At 53.6% G+C, this 20,035-nt stretch overlaps 3 protein-coding genes across 3 annotated transcripts in view; 2 read left to right on the forward strand and 1 right to left on the reverse strand.

Moving 5' to 3' along the window:
- LOC142025982 (scavenger receptor cysteine-rich type 1 protein M130-like) overlaps positions 1-20,035 on the reverse strand; it is a 329,010-nt gene that overhangs the window by 161,391 nt on the left and 147,584 nt on the right. The window lies entirely within an intron of this gene.
- The window catches only part of LOC142025968 (antigen WC1.1-like), a 90,147-nt gene that overhangs the window by 5,509 nt on the left and 64,603 nt on the right, over positions 1-20,035 (forward strand). The window contains 7 exon segments of the mRNA XM_075018716.1: positions 942-1,256; positions 2,718-3,026; positions 3,251-3,565; positions 4,127-4,447; positions 4,534-4,848; positions 5,212-5,526; positions 6,141-6,455. Of these exon segments, the coding sequence (XP_074874817.1) occupies positions 942-1,256; positions 2,718-3,026; positions 3,251-3,565; positions 4,127-4,447; positions 4,534-4,848; positions 5,212-5,526; positions 6,141-6,455 (2,205 nt within the window).
- On the forward strand, positions 552-7,315 carry LOC142025969 (scavenger receptor cysteine-rich type 1 protein M130-like). The gene is given in 9 exon segments (XM_075018717.1): positions 552-780; positions 783-1,256; positions 2,718-3,026; positions 3,251-3,565; positions 4,121-4,447; positions 4,534-4,848; positions 5,212-5,526; positions 6,093-6,455; positions 7,200-7,315. Coding segments are annotated over 9 exon segments (2,763 nt in total).

Genomic DNA, 20,035 nt, shown 5'->3' on the forward strand with positions numbered 1-20,035 from the left:
GTCCCACAGCCCAGGGCCAGCAGGTACCAGTGTGGTCATTGGGATTTGTCTGGGAATGGGGTTTCTTTGTAGGTGCTACTGAGATGAGGGGCAGAAGGTGCTCAGGTCCATGGACCCTGTGCCTTTCCCTGTGCCCATCTGGGTGGGTTGGCAAGAATAGCTCCTTTTCCAGGGCTCCAGTGTTCAGGACAGCCTGTTCCTGGCTCAATTTATAGACACCCTGTCCTGGGGTACCCCTTTGGGATCCCCTGTTCCCCAGCACTGTACCTCTGGAGCTGGTGGTGGCCTAGCTGGTGATGGCAGCACCCACAGATGCCCAGGGCACTGCGGAGCTCTAGGGTACCTTGGAGGGTTTGTGTGCTGCTCACTGCCCCTTTGGTTCAGGGGCCCCCTGACCCCATGAGAGCAGTTTGGACTCCACAGAGAGAAGGGGATCGGGGCATCTACAGTAGAGAGACATCCTTCCTGGGGAGCTTGGCCCAGGGCATGGACTGGGCTGATACCAGGGGTGAGGAACGTGAAAAGCCCTGGGGTGGGGGTGGGTTTGGATGATGCTGAGGCAGGTGCAGGCTGGTGCTGGAAGCTGCAGGCCTGGGTACAAGGAGCTGTTGAGGGGGTGCTGGGCTTGGGAGTAGAGGGTGCCCAGTGCAGCGCTGGGCAGTGTGTGGGTGGGTGTGGGTGGGGGGCAGGTGGCTGTTGGGGTGGGAAGAGCTGCCTTGTGCATTGGGATGGTGAGTGACCCAGCTGGTCTGGAACTGGGCACCCACAGCCTTGTGCAGTCCATGGGGATAGAAGGGACCCCTCCACTGATCTGGGGACAGCCTGGAGGGGAGAGGGCTCCTACCCCAGTACATGTGATTTGGCCCAGGTAGGGGGTTCCCCCAGACCTGCAGTGCTGGGGTTTGGCACTCTCCTGACCCATCCCATGCTGGTGTTTGAAGGTGCTGTGGAGGTGAGGCTGGTGAATGGTGGCAGTCACTGTGCTGGAAGAGTGGAGGTGAAACACAATGGCGAGTGGGGGACTGTATGTGATGACGGCTGGAGCATGAACAATGTGGCAGTGGTTTGTAAGCAGCTGGGCTGTGGGTCTGCTGTTGAAGCTCATAAGGAAGCACACTTTGGGGCAGGACCTGGCCCCATTTGGATGGATGATGTTGGCTGTAAAGGCACTGAGTCTGCCCTGTCTGACTGCAGACACAGAGGATGGGGTAAAAATTACTGTGACCACAGTGAGGATGCTGGAGTGACGTGTTCAGGTAAGGAGACATCCTGCTGCCTACCTCTGGATCTGGGATGGGGGAAGGGACTGTGGCTGTGCCGTCAGGTAGCAACAAGTGGACACCAGAGCAGGGCCTGGCGATACTTGTCTAACTGCCAAGCTGGGACTGTCATTGCTGATGTCCCCAGTCCTTGGGGAAGGCCCAGAGGGATCCTACCCCAGGGTGATCTGACCTTGCCAGAGTGTCTCAGTCACCCTCAGTCAGTGTCTTGGGCTGCAGATGAATCCTCCATCCCTTCCCCGGGGTGTCCATTGGGCTTCACCCATCTCCACCCATTCTGCCAGTTTGCAGCCAACTATGCTGAGGGTCCCTGTGCTGGAAACACCCAGGGGCACTTACTCGGCACTCCACGCCTTGGAGGAACAGCATGAGATGGCTGATCCTCCTGGGTCATTCCCCTTTGTAGACATGGTTACCTCACCTGAATCAAATGGGCTTTTCAGAGAGGATGAGTGCTGGGCCCTGGGGAATGGAGCAGGGTGGCCACAAAGCCCTTCGCTGCCTGTGCCCAGGGCTTGGCTGTGTGGACCAGCATTTGCAAGGGTTAGGGGCTTGGCAGCTGCTTGACCCTGGCTGCTCCCTCCTGCATCACCACAGTCACAGGCTGGCACTGGGATATATCCCTGGGGCTGTGACAGCCCTGTAGGGGCATAGCCGCATGTAGGCAGCACTGACCCACTGCCCAAGCCCTCCTGCCTGCCCATGGTTCCCCACACTGCCCCATGACACAGGGTCTTTGGCAGCAGTTACTGACCCTCCTCTGTGCCTGCTGTTCTCTGAGAGCTGGCATGGGCCCAGTGGGAGTCTCCTGCCCCTCTGTCTCGCCATCCATCTGGGTTGTGAACACCTCCAGGCAGAGCACTGTGTCCCTGGCTGAGGACACCCTCCCCACAAGCAGACGTCAGAGGGATCTTCACAGGCACCAGGCATGATAGCAGCTGCCCCGTTTCTCTGCTCTGTGACATCTTCCACCTAAAATGAACCTTCCAACACCCCAGGAACACCCCTGGGATCAGAGGGTGCTTCTGGTTGCATCAGGGTGATGGTCCTGCCTGGCCCCAAGCTGTACAGGGGCTGAGCAGGCTGCAGCAGTCATTATCATCTGGGCCAGTTCTCCTGGATCCAAACTGCTCACACTACTGCAGTGCTGGAGGGACCATACCAGGCAACACAGGGAACCTTGTGTGCAGCAGTTTGTCTGAGCAGTACCTGTGGCTGTGAGTCTGCGACAGACATGCACCCTCAAGTGCTCTGATGGTGTAGAGATGGGGTGCGTGGGGGTCTGGATGTGCCTGTGTCAGCAACACTCCCCCAACAACTTCCTCTGGGATGTGCAATGAGGAGTTTGGTCACAGCTTGCTGGGAGGTGATGTAGGGCATGGGCATTTCACTGTCAGAGGGCTCTGGGAACTCCCAGGTTTTATGTTTTTTTTCCAGGATTTGTCCGGCTGGTGGAAGGGAAGAGCCACTGCTCAGGACGTGTGGAGATCCATGACGGGGACCAGTGGAAAACTGTTTGTGATTCACATTTTAGTCCCAAAGCTGCTGATGTGGTCTGCAGGGATTTGCAGTGCGGCGTGGCCCTGCCTGTCGCTGGGCCAGCTCCCTTTGGACAAGGGGTCAGTCCCATCTGGGATGGAGAGCTGCAGTGTGTGGGGAATGAATCCCGCCTCATGTTCTGCCGCAGAGGGTCCTCCAGGGACCAGGCCTGCACCCACGCGAACAGCGCTGTTGTCACCTGCACACGTAAGGACTCAGGGAGGTGTTGAACACCAGGGCTGTGCCAGGGGTTGGGGAACAGAGCAAGGACCGTGCTGGGCCAGGTGTGAGGACAGGAGGGATGATGGCATTGTCTGCAGCATGAAAATAGTGCAGAAGGAGAAGAAAGGCATGCTGTCCCTCTGGACTCTCTGCCTGCTACTGAGGGTACACGAGCACCAATCCACCCTCTCCTCCTCCTCTGTCCCCAGAATACACAAGATTCAGGCTGGTGAACGGCAGCACAGCGTGTGCAGGGAGGGTAGAGGTCCAGGTGTCAGAGACCTGGGGGACCCTCTGTGCCTCCCACTGGGATCTCTCGGATGCCCACGTTCTCTGTCATCAACTCAACTGTGGGTTTGCTGAGTCCATTCCTGAAGGAGAGCATTTTGGGAGAGGGACTGGCCCTGTCTGGAGAGACTCATTCCACTGTGACGGGACAGAATCCCACCTGGGACAGTGCCCAGTGATCACCCTGGGAGCCTCACCATGCTCCCATGGGAACAACGCTGCTGTCGTTTGCTCAGGTGAGTGCTGGAAAAATGCTGCATTAACTCCATTTGCCCTTTGTGTGTGATGTGGCCACGCAAACCAGGGATCCCACGACAGTGCAAGGCTGAATTTCTCCCTGGAGAAACCCTGGCTTCCCCAGGAGCCATCTGCAGGGCTTTGCCTGCTTAGAGTGACAGCTCTACTTTGGGAGAGCTGAGGGATGAACGGAGGCAGGCATCTGCCCCCAGGGCAGTGGCTTAGGTCCTAGGACCACCACCAGGCCAGGGCTCCTCCATTCTCCTACTGTGGGACAAGCCCAGGACAGGGATGCAGGGCTGTGCTCCACCTTTCTGGCTGCAGAAAACTGCATCTCATCCCCAGAGAGAGCTTTGCAGAGCCCCATCCCACCACCCAGGCAGCAGGTGCCTGGGTGCCCCCAACAGCATCAGACCTGAGTGTGAGCTGCAGAGAGGGCCCGGGTTTTGCCCTCACTTCTCATCAGCAAAAGGCTCAATCTTGTCATGTTTGGTCAGAAAATCCCCCCTCGCCCTGCTCCCTAAAGGGAGCTGTGGCATCTCTGCTCTCCCCAGGCTCAGCTGGCTTTGCATCCCTGCGGCTGGTGGGTGGAGGGAGCCGGTGCGACGGACGAGTGGAGATCTTCCAGAATGGGACGTGGGGCAGAGTCCTGGACGACCAGTGGGACTTGCAGGAGGCCAGCGTGGTGTGCCGGCAGCTGCGGTGCGGAGAGGCAGGGACAGCCTACAACCCCCCGAAGCCTCAGAGAGGGATGGGTCCCGTGGGGCTGCGAGGGGTCCAGTGTGCAGGGCATGAGGCCAACCTGGCCCTCTGCAACACCTCCCTGCCCAAGAGTGCACCATCAGCAGGGGTTGCAGAGGACGTGGGAGTCATTTGCTGGGGTGAGCGGCGCTGCACGGGCCCCCCAGGTGATGGGGTGGGTGGGCAGCCGGCCCCTGACAGCAACTGGGGTTTCTGCCCACTACAGGGAGCCGGAGGGTCCGGCTGGTGAACGGGTCTGGGCGCTGTGCTGGGAGAGTGGAGGTCTACTACCAGGGCATCTGGGGGACTGTCTGTGACGATGGCTGGGACCTGTCTGATGCCGCCGTCGTTTGCCACCAGCTGGGCTGTGGAGGGGCAGTGGAGGCAGCCGGCTCTGCTCAGTTTGGGGCAGGCTCCGGGCAGATCTGGCTGGATGGCGTCAACTGCTCTGGGGCCGAAGCTGCTCTCTGGGACTGTCCTGCCAGGCCCTGGGGGCAGCACAACTGCGGGCACAAAGAGGACGCGGGAGTCATCTGCTCAGGTCTGTGGTGGGAGCTGTAGTGGGAGCCTGGCTCTTGCAGAGGCCAGGACACAAGGAGAGACGGGCATGGCCAAGGCTGTCCCTGGCTGGCTCTGAGCTCCTGCCCGAGCATGTCCTGTGGACACCCATGCACGGGTACCGTCAGTCCCACTGCGGGTCCCTGGGGATCTCAGTCGTCCCCAAGGGTTATCAGGAAGGGCAGGGGTGTCTGTCCATCAGGGGCTTCTCTCTGCCCTTGGGTGCAAGGGGGAAGTGCTGGCCCTGGCCCTGGCCCTGCCCAGATAAGGGCCTGGGGGGTGCAGATGTGTCCTGACTCCCGCTGCCCCAGACCAGCCTGTTCCCCCTTGGTGCCTTTCCCCCCAGAGTTCGTGGCCCTGAGGCTGGAGAACAGTGATGGCTGTTCCGGGCGCCTGCAGGTTTTCTACAATGGGACGTGGGGAAGCATTTGCTCCAACTCGATGACTCTCGCCACGGTGTCTCTGGCATGCAAGGAGCTGGGCTGCGGGGATGGAGGATCCCTGGAAACACAGCTGCCTTTTGGAAGGGTGTCTGGCCCTACCTGGCTGGATTACGTGCAGTGCGGGGAGAAAACCAGCTCCTTCTGGCAGTGTTCCTCTGCTCCCTGGAACCCACAGTCATGTGAAGACCTGCGAGAGGAGACCCACATCACCTGCAATGGTAACTCTGAGCCACCTGGGCACCCCAGTGCCACGCCAGCTCTTGTTCCCTGCTGGGTATGGCCAAACGTAGAGAAAGAGCTTGGAGGGGCTTTTCCTTTCCATGTCAGTCCCTTCTGCTGCTGGTGGCAGAAAAGTGATCAAAGCCACACACGTCCAGCAGCAGTTGCCAGCAGCACCTTGGGGAGGCAGAAGCATCTCCAGGTGAGGTCTCAGAAGAGACCAGACAGGGTTCAGGAGAGCCTCCCCTCCACAGACACGCTCCTGCTGCTCTGTTAAACAGGGACCTTTGGAGGCTGAGCAGTCGGGGTCCCCCCACAGTCCTGTGCTTGTTCCCTCAATGACCAGGGTTCAGTTGCTGCCGCGATCGAGATGGCAGAGGGAGGCACAAGCAGAGCTCAGCCCTGCTCTCTTCTGCACGATCTCCCAAACCAGCCCTTTCACCACAGTGTTTCCTTCTTCAGGGAGACGCCCAGAAACGCCCTCGATCCCGCTGTCCCCGTGCCCCAACTCCACGAGCTGCACAGGTAGGGAGCTGCTCCTCTGTGGATGCTTCTTGTCTGGCAGGGCTCTGCCTGCTGTCTCCGTGCCACGGGAGGTCTTTGCCTTCTCCAGACAGGGAGAAGATTCGTGCCGTGGGAGGTGAGGACAGGTGCTCGGGCAGAGTGGAGGTCTGGCACCGTGGCTCTTGGGGGACGGTGTGCGACGACTCCTGGGACATGCGGGATGCCGAGGTGGCGTGCAGGCAGCTGGGCTGTGGCCCCGCGGTGTCTGCCCTGCATGAGGCTGCGTTTGGGGAGGGGACGGGCCCCATCTGGCTGGAGCAGGTGGAGTGCCGTGGGACAGAGCCGTCTCTGCAGGACTGCTGGGCCCGGCCTGGAGATGGCGGTGCTTGCCGGCACAAGGAAGATGCTGGTGTGAACTGCTCAGGTGAGTGGCAGGGCTGGGACCCCTTGCTCAGGTATTGGCAGGGTGCCGGGGAAGGCCTTTTGCCCCCTTCGTCCTGGCATGGCCCCTGACGTCCCAAGAGGAAGAACATTTCTGCGGAGTGCAGGAGCCTGGTGCCAAGTGGGGAGCAGCCTCGGTGGAACTGGATGTCTTCTGGCCTTTGTCCGTAGGGCCCTGCAGCCCCAGGGATATCCCCTGGGCTGCCTGTGCCATCCTGCGTGCCACCCGGAGCAGAGGCACTGAGCCCTATCCTGCCCTCTCTTTGTAGCACCACAGGAGAGCCAACTTGGGTGGGATGTGCCAGGGACATACACAGACACACATGTGCTGTGTTGGGGTAGAGGCTCCCCGCTACCCGCACACCCACCCTCTCAGCCCAGCTCTCCTTTTCCTCCTCTGCAGCTACACCCAGGACAGCAGCAGTCCCACCCCGAGCAGGTAACTTGTCTTCCCCCCCTCTGCTGGGTATCCCCAGGGCAAGACTGTGACCCACAGCTGGGTGGAAGGGGCTCCTTGCTGGGGTGTGAAACTCCCAGGAGAAGGCACTGGTCTGGTGGTGAGGGGGGTAGGGAAGGTTGTCATTTACTCATCGGGGTAGAAGCTTCTCCATCGCTCATCCCTGGGGCCCTCCACCCCCTGCTGCCTTGTGTGATGGGGGTCAGGAATGGTGCTTTTCCTACCTCACCCAGGCCTGGTGCTGGCCTTTCCATATTCTTGCCCACACAGATTCCCCCCGGGGCCGTCTGAGTGGCAGCGGGAGAGTCTCAGTGCCCGTCATCATCTGCATCATCCTGGGACCCTTCTCTGCCTGCTCCTGGCCCTCCTGGCTGGGCAAGCACTGAGCACCAGGGCTGGGCGCAGAGGTTGGTCTTTCCACAGCGGTCCCAGGAGGAGATACCTCCAGGAAGGGCTGTGGGGTGTCAGTGAGGGGCACAGGCAGAGTTGGGGGTAAGAGACCGTGTGCTGCCACCTGTCCCATGCACCACCCCATTGAGTGCCTGGCTGTGGGGCACCAGCAGCAAGGGGTAGAGAGAGCCCAGAGGCAGAGGGAGGTAGCAATGGGGTGAGGAGAGAAATGGCAGAGCGGGGCTGGGAGAAATGTGAGCAGGGGGGAGATGGCCAAGGCTGGCAATGCTCTGGGTAGTGCTGGGGGGGGACTCTGGGACAAGGGAGATGATGGGAGGAGTGCAGGGCAGAAGGGTCCATCCCCGTGGTGTCAGGCCCCCAGGCTGTCCCCTCTGCCCAGTCCTGACCACCCCCTGGCTGCTCTAGACCCGTGGGGCAGACAGGGGAAAGCTCCAGGTGGAAGAAACATGGGAGCTGCTCCAGGGTCAGGCAAGGGGTGCATGACCCTGGGGCCAGAGGGGCATGAGCGCTGTCTCCGATGGGATGATGCGAGGGTGACGCTGCCCCAGATAATCTCCACGGCGATGTTGCCCTCACTGGGGATGTGGCAGCTGTGCCTGGACAGTGCAGTGGGGCTGTGCCGTCGGGCCAGTCCTGGGCTGGCCCAAGAAACAGGTTTGGGGCAGGGCAGTGTGATCCCATTGCCCCTCTGCCTGTCCCTCTGCCAGCCCTACCTCTGTCCCCAGGCTCCAGGAGTGCTCAGGAGCCCTTCCCTGAGGCCCTGTACGAGGAGATCGGTTACAGCCCAGTGTGGGAGAAGCAGGCGAGGTTTGGTCGCTCAGGTGGGTGTGGGTCCTCCCTGGAGGCACATCTGCAGGACCCTTTCCCCTGGCCCCAACCCTGGGCTGATTCCCTGAAGCCCCCCAGCCCATGGTCCTTGTGACACTGGGGCCACGTGGTCTGTGGGGAGACCATCCAGGTCCTGGGCCTGGAAGGGGAGCTTTCTCCCAAACAGCTTTGCCTGTCCCAGCTGGACATCCCCTCTCTTCCTGCCCCTGCACCCCAAGTGACAGCCACGGAGTGAGGGAAGGGGCTGTCCTAGGGCAGCTCTGGGAGCACCTTTGAGACAGGGTTTGCCCCAGGGAGGCAGGGTGATTTCCCAGCCCTCCTCCCCACGCAGCCCCAGCTCTGTGGGTCCCCCTTCCCCAGCAGCACTGACCACGAGCCAGGTCAGTGGGGCTCACTTCATTATAGCCACCGTGCATCTCTGCAGGCTCCTATTCAGAAGAGTCCCTGACCCAGCTGCAGCCCTACCCTGGGGTCAGCGAGGAGGAGGATGGTCTGGGCTCAGCACCAGGTAACAGAGGCAAGAAGGAGTTGATCTCCCTGAAGACCTGTGATGGACAGAGGTGTCACTCCGTGTCACCGCTGGAGATGGGGAGGACATGGGGGTCTCCTGTGGTGCTGCCAATACCCGTGTCTCAGCCCTGTGTCCCTGTGCATTGTCGCTCTGCTCTGCAGGATGTATCTTCTCACTGTAGCCAGCTCCCCTCTCTTTTCAGATGTTCTTGTCCCACCCGGAGGTGACCCAGCAGATGGTTATGATGATGCCAGGGAGGTTTCTGATCCTGTGGAGGATGTTGCCCCTGGGCAGGGAGAGAAGGAAATGCCCAGGGAGCCAGAGGAGGGAGCAGAGCCCAGGGATGCACCCGGAGGTGAGAGGGAAATTTAGCACTGCTGGTTCCTGGGGTGCCACCCCTGGTGCCACCCAAGTCACTGCTGTCCTGAGACCCCAGCCTCCTGTCCCAGGAGTTTTCCTTGGAGTGTCTAGGGGTAGGAGAAGGAGCTGAATGTGGTGAGGAGCAGGGAGGAAGATGATCTACAGACCCCATGGGCCAAACTGCATTGTCCTGCCTTGCTGCTTGCAGGGGCCAGCCTGCGCTCCTGGAGAAGTGCTGGGGTCCCTGGAGCTAAAGGAGACACGTGGCCCCTGTCCCTGGGGAGCATGGGCTATGATGATGCTGAAGAGGTGTCTCTGGCACATCCCCCTGAGGACACAACGGCTGTGACACCGGAGCTCTGTGCACAACAGTCCCAGAGCCCCAGGCCGTGAGAGCCCATCCCTGCTGTGCAGCTGGGTGCAGCCAGGAGGGAGAAGAGGTCTGTGGAGCTGGCAGAGCCGTGAGCACCTGGGAACCATGTCCCTTGGCCCATGGGCAACAGAAACCACCTGGAGTTTCCTCTATTTTTATTCCCATTTTTATGCTGTGCATCATCTTTGTTCTCAATAAAAGTCTCTGGGGGCTTTGACACGGAGCTGGTGCTTGCCTGCCCAAGTGTCAGGGCATCTTCCTGAGACTGATCAGGAGGAGCAGAGAACAAAGTCATGGAGGTGGGGAAATGGGCATGTCTCAGGGACAGCAGTCTTGGGGTCAGGCTGTGGAGCAGCGAGAGCCCATGGTCCCTGGGGAATAATCCTGCTGACAGAGACATTTCCATCCTACTGGCCACAGGCAGTTTCTAGTCAAAATGGCTCTCTGGTAGGTCCCGTGATGCACCGCAGTGGGAGCACCCATTTCCTCACTCTAGGGTTTCCCAGCTGCTCTTTTCCTCAGGCAGGGCCTGGGCCATGCTGGTCCCACAGTGCAGAGGCCATGACAGAGCTGCCGTGTCAGGGTAAGCCCTGGGCTGTGGCCCCACAGAAGTGAGCCCTGAGGTGGCTGCAGTGCCCTGAACACCCCAGCCAGCCCCAGGGGGGAAGATGGCCCATGGATTACCTCCCACCATGGTTAGGAGGCAGCTCTGCTCCCCACTGCCTCAGCACAGGCTGCAGAGCCGCTTTCTGGGACACACGGGGCTGGGATTCCCTCTCCTCATGCTCTGCCAGGACCCCAGTCTCCATGAGCTGTTCCTGCTGTTATAAACGCTCGTGATAAATTGGAGGAGCCAATTTGTATTAAATAAAAGATCGAATTTATTAGCAAGCAATAAAAGAGCAAAACAGCGCTGGGCGACCGGGGAGACAGTGCTCCGCCACAAGCTCCCACCGAAACTGGGGAAGTGTCTCTTTATTTATACAGTCTTTTAGTCCCTGATACATGAGGGCTGGCTGGTATCTTCGGTATCTTGTGCCATCAGTTGTTAGGTGGTCGCAATCTGCCTTCTGGTGGTTGTTGGGATGAAGGCCGAAGTCTTCCTCAGCTGTTCTTTAGGTGACTCTAGTCCCATTCATGCTAATCATCAGTATGTACTTGTCTACTCAACTGGATACTTATGGTCTTAGATAAGTGAAGAATGTCCCTACCTTTACAGGTTTTAGATAAGCGAAGAATGTCCCTACTCCCACATGCGATTTCATGAACAAAGTTAACCCGTTCATTACAGGGGGGATGGGGGCACCTTTCCCTCAGCGCTGTTGGAGAGCTGGGAGGATGGAGAAAGTATCCCCAAGAGATGTGTGCTGCAGCCAGAAGCCATGGTCCTGTCCCTGGCCTGGAGAAGGGCTCATCTGGGAGGATGCTCACGTGTGCACATTTCCATGTCCGAGGAGATTTTGTGTCCCTCCCCTAAAAGAGGCACTGCTGAGAGCTGAGCCAGGGTCCCTCTCCCTCGGCTGTGGCTTTCACCTGCCCCAGCACCCATGGGCAGAGAAACCTCTTATGCAGGAACCGGGCGGGGAGAAGGGTTTGACACCTGGGCAGGACCTGGTGCCCAAACTGCTCTCCCTGGTCATCCTGGTGGGTCTCCACACCCCTCTGACACTTCCCAAAGGGCTCCTCTGCTGAGGGCTGGAAGGTGCATTGGCTTTCTGTGGCAGGGTTCCCTGCAGTGCTGGAGCTCAGTACTGCTGCAGGCAGCAGGATCTGGCCCTAGAGGAGAAAGGGGGAGGAGGCGGCTGTCACCAACATCCTCTCCCACTTCAGCATTGCCCCATTCCCTGCCGGGAGCTCCTCCACCCCTGGGGTGATCCTGGGGAGATCTGGGAGAAGCCCAGGCACACACATGCCTCGAGCCCCGTACCCCAGAGCCTTCCTGCTGGCAGACCCCATGGGAGAGCAGCATTCCCAAAGTGAGACACCCACGGTGATGGGTGACATACGTGGGCACTGCAAACACAGCCTCCATCCCCTGGAAAACTCCGATGGGGGCAAGCTCCAGCCCTGCATCTCAGAGAAGTAAGGTACAAAAGTGAAGTGAAGAAGGGGGGAGTGTTATCTTCTGAACGCGGGATGGTGGGGGCTATGGGCAGTATGGACACTGATGTGTAGACTCAAGGAGCCCCAAGTGGGGACTGGGGAGAGGAACCCAGTGCCTGTCCTGTGCCACCTTGCTGCCAGCTCTGCCCTCCCACAGGGGTAATATTTCTCCCTTACTCTGGCACCTGGCAGGCATTTTCCTCTTCCTCCTTGGGGAGATGAGCCACAGGCCTGTGTGTGCTTGAGGGGGCAGCACGCCTGAGCTGGAAGAGCCTGTTTCATGGCATTTAGGGACCTGAACAGTCTGGCCCTGCAGGCTGGGTCCATTCTCTGCAGCAAAGCAAGATTGTCCCAAATCTGTGGTTGTTCCTGCAGTTCCTGAGGACCTGCCTGAGGGGGGTCACAGTAAGACCCCAAGTCTCAGCACTGCAGCCCTCATGCTGGGCAGAGCTTGGCTGTTTAAAGCCCATAGGAGAGCAGCCTTATTCCTCTGAGTTTCGGCTCACCAGGGTGCTGGGCACCCTGCAGTGAAACTCCATGTCTCATGCCCCATTTTGGTTGTGGGTGTTATTGCCAGGGGAGCAGCCAAGGCACCATCTCCTGGCCCTCCCTGCCTGTGCATGGCTGTGGACAGACCTGTGACTCCATGATCCTACCAGCACAGTAGTTATGGAGTATTGACGGAGTCACCAAACACCCCAGGAACAAGAGGTGGGCACCAGCCTCACCAGTCCCACCTCTGCAGGGCTGTGCCTGACCTCAGCAGATCCAGGTTCCCTGAGCTGAGGCTCTGCTCAAGCCAGCGGCAATGGTGGAAGGATGGTGGAAGGAAAACTCCAGCTGGGAGTCCCACAGCCCTGCCCATGCTTGTCCAGCCCAGACACCCTTACCTGCTGGCACAGAGTGCTTCCCAGGTGGTATGGGATCTCCACCTGGAGTGGAGACAGGACAATCTCAGCCCCTTAGCCCTGGAAAGCCACAAGGGCAGTGTGGCTCTGGTCACAAAGGACACCTGGGCTGGGCCAGCACCCTCACACCACATCTCCCAGTGCAGCCAGAAAGGATTCCTTAGCGTGCTGCTGCTGTCTATCCCCTCCCTGAGGTCTCCTCCCAGGCACACTCTGCTGCCAAGCATTGTCCCTGGATGGTGGGTGGGGTGGGTCTAGGATGCAGGGCAGTGACCTGGGCTCAGGTCCAGCACAGCTGCCTGCTTCTCCTCCAAGAAAGGGCTCAGCAGAGGCAGCCCACACAGCCCTCCCACAGCCCTGCCCACGTCACAGCCAAGCCCTGGGTGGTCAGGGCAGGCCCTCAGGGCCTGGGGAGGAGCAGTGCCGGGGAGAGTTAAAATCTACAGAGAAACGATCACTGACATAGGCCAGTATAGGACAGCCTGTGGTGGGGAAAGCCAAGGGCTTTGGTAGGGCTGGGACCCAGAACTGAGGTTCTTGTTCTCTTGGCTAGGGCTGCTGACTTGTGGGCTGAGTGGTCTCCATGTATGTCAGCCCTGGCATGATTGCCTATGTGAACACCCCCTCCATCTGCTCCCCATCCCTGGATCTGGTGGTGGCAGTGCTGTACTCACTGGTGCCTCCAGTTGTGAACCCTCGCTTCTATAGCATGAGGAACAGGGAGCTCAAAAATGCCCTGAGGAAAGTGATTTCGCAGACATTATTCAATACCGGTAAACTTCCAGTCTTTTTCCACAAGTGACTGCCATACTAGGCCCATGCTTTGTTTTATTATCATTGTTGTTATTGGTCTTTGGGGTTTCATGTTCGTAGACCAATACTTGGACTTTCTGTACTTCATGTGAAGCATGGACTTCTTCTGTCTCACCTGGAAGATCATATAAAAATGTGTCTTTGTAACACTGGGTCCAAGCTGACTCCCTCGTAGCATCTCTGTAATGAAAAGGGATCTTCCCTGTGCACTGCCTGATGGTAGGGTTGTTTTTCCAAGCCTTGTGTCAGGAACAGGCCCGAGATACTGCACCTCAAAATGGTTTATTGATCCATGGTTTTAAGGGCAAAAAGCTCATTGTCATCTTGTGACCTGCTAGAGGGGTGGACTTAGGACTCACCTGTTGGTGCCTGGTGACAGTGGAGATGAGGAGTGGTCACTGAGGTACAAACCCAGTCCTTTCCCACATGTGACAGGGCAGAAGACACCTTCCAGGAGGGGAATCTGTAGCTGCCTGGATATCCCAGGGTATCTCCATGGGCAGCGTGTGTCTGGAGTGTGACTGGAGCTCCACAAAGTGAGAGATTGCCCAGGTGGACTTATGCAAAAGTGTTAATTCCAGGTATTGACAGGGAAAGGAGGACTCTGCAATCACAGGGCAGGCAGTGGGAACCCAGCTGGCATGGGGGAAGGGGGCTGGAGAGATGCAAGAGCTGGCTGAGGAGCTCCAGGGCCAGGACTGTCATGCTGCCCTGGGGCATGGGGCTGGTGGGGGCAGAGAAGGGGCAAATGCAGTCAGTGTTGGGGATCACCTATCATATGAACACAGAAGAGCCAGAGAGTGAGTGGCCATACAGCCCAACCCTGAGGAAGGACCTTTGCTGCATGGTCACCCCTGTCTTCCTCCAGGTCTCTAGGATACCCAGCTCTGCTGCCATTACTAATACAAAGGGAACCAGTTTCCTACCAACACTCGTTACACATCAAGTCCCATAGCTCCTGCCACAGCCAGACTCTCAGCCAAGCCCATTCTCAGACACCTCCACCTAGATCAGGTGCTTGTCTCCACAGATTTTGAAAATCTCCACTGATAGAGATCTCACCAGCTGGCCTGGGTCCTTGCTCCAGTGTTTGGCTCTGAGGGATTTTTTCCAAACCCCGGCTTTCTCAGCCTCTCCTTGTGCACAATGTGCTCCAGGCCCCAGCCATCCTTCTGGCCTCTGCAACTTTCTCTCCAGTCTGTCAGGGTCTTCCTTGTGCCTGGTGAGCCCAATACTGGACACAGCAGTCATGCGGTTGCTGTCCTGTAGTGGGTTAGCCTTGCCCAACACCCAGACACCCACCCAGCTGCCCACTCACACCTCCAGCTCAAAAGGACAAAGGGAGAAAATAAGATGGGATAGCTCATGGGTCACGATAAAGACAGGGAGATCACTTCCTAATTACTGTCATAGGCAAAGAAGAGTGCACTTGGGGAAGACCAATTTAATTTATGCCAAGTAAAAAAGGTTTGGATTTAAACAATGACAAAATTATTCAAGTCCATTGCCCTCACACTTTCCCCCAGGCTGAGATTACTCCTTTGTTCCAATTTCTTCTACCTGGGAGATCCCAATGTCAGGGTGAGGTGGGGAAACAGGGGGAGGCAGCTAAAATCTGCAGGGTCACTGGCACAGGCATAGGACAGTGTAGGACTGTCTGTGGTGCAAACAGGGCCTTTGTGCGGCTGCCCCCTCCTCCCCACCAACACAACTGAAGTCCTTGTCATCTCCACGGTGGCTGCTGTCTCTTCCACTGAAGCCCATGTGAGGACACTGGTTCCTTACAGCCCCTGACCCTTGTTCCCTCCTCACCGACCCCCAAAACTGCCTGGGAGGTGTCCTACTGCTGTCCTTCACTCGGCATCACCCCCCCATCAAACTGCTTCCAAGAAGAGCTGTAAGCATCCCATGAAGGAAAGGATCCCCCTTCCCAGGGGGATGGAGGCCAGGGCTTGGCCATCCTGCTTGGCGAAGCACATTTAGGGCTTTCACAGCCACCTCCACAACAAGTAGTGGGATTAAAAGCACAACTTGAAGCAGAAAAGAACCAAGTGAAACATTTGCAAATTGCTCTTAAGGAGCAGGTCCTTGCGGGTACTGTCCATGAGGAAATTCCTCCAAGATAAAAAATTGGCTACCCCGTTAAGGACCTGCAGGCAGCAAAAGAGAGAGTGGAGAAGTTGGAGCTGCCTTCATTGCGACCCTTAGTCAAAACTGAATATATTTATGATGATGAGCAGGACCAGTTCCTGATACTGAAAAAGCCGGTTGAAGAAACTCTCTAAGACTCGTTTTGGAGTTTTAGAAAGCAGGCATTCTTTATTGCAGCGCTGGATGCACGGGGGATAATTCCACCTAGCGTCCATACCACAGCTTTAGCACTAACAGGTTATATAGAATAACTAATTGCATATTAATCAGATTAGTATACATATACGTAAAAATGATTGCAACTGATTATCATAGTACTGCCTACATCCGATCATGCGCAATGAAGGATCCATTTGAGTCGAAGGGCTGCTTTTGCGACCAGCGACCCATTGAAGTTCTTGCTGGCTGTCCTTGAAGTCTTTATTCTTGTCCTTGTTCTTTGATCTTGAAGCTTAACGCAGCTTCAATCACATGTGGTCAGTCTCAACGTTGTTCTCATCTAGTGTACAGGAACATCTCATCATAAGAGCAAAGAACTGCAAAACTTATGAATAATTACTAGTTAATCACTTGACTAGACTTGGTAATTATCACCCCGGTTACCCTTTGTCCATTGTTTTAACCATAGCGTTAATATATATCATTTATCAAAGCTCACTTGCACAGTCAATGTTACAAATATTCTGATAAGTTAAAATTTTATATAAGCTGGGTTTGATCAAAAGGTAAAGATTGTAGAATATAGGGGTTTGAAGCTCCCAATATAGTCATAGAAACTTAGGAACATACAAAATGTGCTGTATACAGTCATAAGAAAATAAGTATTGTCTAAAATCAGTTAAGCATAGAAACTTTGACCGATTTGTTAGTTTGTAGTGTTTTGTCCTAAGAAACTAAGAGAGATCGTTATGGACCTTAGTTCTGTTGCTTAGAAACCCCACTTGGATCAAGATTCCAGTTAGTGGAATTAAGTAAGATTAACCAACGAATGTTTTAGTATAAGAGTATTGATAAGGTGGTGTGACTGAGGGCCAATCACTAAAAACGTTAAATTTAAGAATTAACATTGAATGTACTTTTTATGTAATCTAATACATGATGGCAAAAATCGTACTGCGCAGAATCACATAAGAGAGGTCAACTATCGGACAAAGTGAGGAAGACTATGGAAGACCACCAGAGGGCTTCTGAAGACCACCAGAGACTTCACCGTGCCTGCGTAGAGCGACATTTACATATGCTAATGATTTATCGGACAATTGATGATCATGTATGGCATTTCCCAGAAATCTAGTGACTATGTATAACAGGTGTGTATTTAACCTGCATGATTAAACCAGACAGGTGCACACACGAGGTGGAGTGATCCCCTGTGTGCCCAGCGCTGCAATAAAGAAGTGCCTGCTTCTTAACTTCTCATTGCTGTTAAGGCGTTTTATTCCAGATTTCGGCAACAGTGACCGGCTTATCAGCACAAGGTAGAAGGAAGAAGTCACCGTGCTGTGCGATGCCTAAGGAGGAAACCGAGTGGTGAAATGGAAACTCCCTTCAAGAATTCCTCTCCATTTTTGCTGCTATCAAACAAAATTAATTCCAGTTTCTCTTCAGGGAAGGGCAGCAACAGTAAGAGGTAACTTGCAAAGTACTCGCCAGGCTCATGTTCCAAGGGTCTTTGCTTTGTGCTGCTAGAAACACCTCTCACTTTTGGTGAAAATAGAAAAACTCTACAATTGTGGTGTTACATTTTATTTTCTTAAGGGAAGACATTTTCCACGTGTCCAAGAACCCAGATTTTGCTGTGGTGTCGATGAAGGTGCTTTACAATCGAGACCTCTTTCATCATGTCTCACATAACAAGATCATGCTCACCCCCAACACATAAATTCTTTCTAATTCAAGACAAAAAACTTTCTACATTCACATAAAAAGCTGAATTTTCTTGTTATTTGCTTCCTTGTTCAAGGCAGAACCATCAAGGGAATCTACCTGTTATCTACTGAACACCATAAATGTGATTTACGACTGTTTAATTTCTAACAGTAAAAAACTTATTTAGAACTTACACTTGGAAGAACAAAGTTAAGATCTTTGAAATCAGGTGATAACATTTTGCATTCAATACTCTATTTCCTAAGCATTGATTTCTGCATATATGCTGTGAATAGGTTTCTTTTGTACTCTTTGTGAAGCTGATGGTAACATTAAGACTTAGAATACATGGAAAAGGAGGTGAACCTTTGCATGCTGATTGGAAGGAATTTAATTAAATCTTGACTTTTGCGGTAAGAGGTGCACTGAAGCTTCCTCTCTCTTGCTTTCTCTCAGTTTATTTTTGGAAGGCCCAAGAAAAAAGGGTTGTTAACTTATTGATAGATTTATTATATGGTAGAAGCACACATAAAAAAATTTAACGTTAGCTCGAAAAGTATCTGATTATTAATTGTGAGGATAAACTGACTCCCCTCATCTTTTTGGTTTTTTTTTTTTTTTAGCTCGTACTGATCCAGATCCAAAAGCTCCTGCAAGCAAAGTTTTTACTAAATTAATTGTGGAAGCAAACAGCCCTGGAATCCAAATTGGAAGAAAGATGAAGTGTATGCCTCTTATTTGACAAGCCAGGAATTACTATTTGCTGCTAAACCAATAATGCAACAAATTGCCATGAAAGAAAAAAGGCTGTGAAGCAACAGAGCATTTTCAATGATCTTTTCATTTTCACAGCATACAGACGCTATTCATAAGACGTACTTAATAATTATATTTTTATTCATTCAGATAAGGAACTCTGCCGAATGGTCTAAAGTAAGGCGACTTTGCACAGCTGCAAAAGAACGTTTGAGAACCGTTTAATCGACAAGTGCCAATTAACGTGAACTAGCATGCCTAGTAAGAAGTAAGAAGCAAGGTGGAAAACTTTAACCCTAAACACACAATATGCTTTAATTTTAGCTCCTCCTGCTCAAGGAACAGCCCTCGGAGACACTGGTGCTAATTCTCTTTTGGCTGGGGACGGGGAGGAAAGAAAGAAAACAAAGAAAGAACTAAAGTACCGGTTTTAGTAGCAGGCAAAACTAGACATTGAACATTAGGAAAGGAGTCTGAAAGCTTGAAAAATCTCATTTATTTATTTGTTTGTTTGTAGTACAGCTGTATTCCACTACTGCCTGCATGTTAGGTTCTTTGCTTTCTCCTCTCCCATCTCAAAGGATACAGATGAACTAGAAAAAGACAAAAGAGTGATTACAGCTACAGAATCGATTCCACATACAGAGAAAGTAAACTGCCCAGCTGTGAGAAATTAAGGGCATGCTGGTCTGTAAATGCAAAACTGTTGTTTGTTGTAGATATGGTGATTTTCGGATAAAAATAAAGGGGTTTTTGGGGAAAAAAAAAGGCTTATTTTATGCTTTGAGTAAACTAAAGAATGAAAATGGAATGGATATTGGAAGAACCCAACTTAGTTGCACCTCTGTGAACTTCCCTTTTTGGGAAATGAACGTGGGTCAGCACTGCGCTGATACCAGAGGTATTGTCTTTGAAGATGTACGAGTTCCAAAAGAACCAATTGTTGAAGTTAAATATATAAAAATAAATATATCCAAACCCCATGTTTTCATACCAGATGTACTACTAGAGCATTTTCAAGGTTGTTCCTTGACATTTAGGATGTGCGATTGATTATATCTCTTGGGTTTTCAAGCATACAGCTCAGCACTAAGTAAATCTAGCTATGCAGTAACTCCTGGGATTCTTCTAGAACTTACTGGTGATAACAGTAAAATCTCAAAGAAAACTCCACCCAAACCCCTGAAACTCACGTCCTGTCAGGACAGACTTAAGTTCTTCAACTTTAATGAACAGGGATTTTCAGGGAAGGAAAAAAACCTCTGTGAGGGATGTGAAATAAGACTCACGGTATTAATATGAGCAGAAAACATTGCCAATCACGCCACTTAGCAGGTTTTAAGAAATACAAATAAACAGCAAGCTAAGTACAGATCTCATGAAAAGTAAAGCACAACTTCAAAATTCAATACTTAATCCCTGTGCCTAAGTGGATTTTAGAATTAAAAAACTGAAAGTCTAATTCAACTTACAGTTGAGAACCTGATCCAAGTTATGGAGAATTCCTCAAGTAAAATTTCCTGAGTGTGCTGGCTTTGCAAAGTAAGAAATTAAGATGACTACATTCTTCTTGGATGTCATAGAATTTTAAGCTGGCAAAGATTAACTTAGTTTATTTCGTCATTCTTGGCACTACGCTTCCATTGCAAAGGCATTTGTGGGTGATGTTGCAAACCAAGTAGCTACAGACGCAGGGCAGATTTTTGGAGGAAATGGATTTAATACTGAATATCCTGTAGAAAAACTCATGAGAGATGCTAAAATCTACCAGGTGAGTAAAAGAGAGAATGTGACCTTCACAGCCACGCAAACATTTTCTATCAAATAAACTTAAAGGCTACTTAGTTGAAATCGTGATGTACACATACTAAAAAAAAAAAATGGAGAATGAGAGGAATAATCCTTCCATTTAAAGAAAGGGCATGCAAATCAGGCAAATTCTTGCACACAAAACTCTTTGCATTCAATCAACAACTTGACCTACGCAAGAGGAAGAAACTTACTGGTGTGGTTTTGCTTTTCT

This window comes from Buteo buteo, chromosome 31 (genome assembly GCF_964188355.1).
Source record: "Buteo buteo chromosome 31, bButBut1.hap1.1, whole genome shotgun sequence".
NCBI classification, from domain to species: Eukaryota; Metazoa; Chordata; class Aves; order Accipitriformes; family Accipitridae; genus Buteo; species Buteo buteo.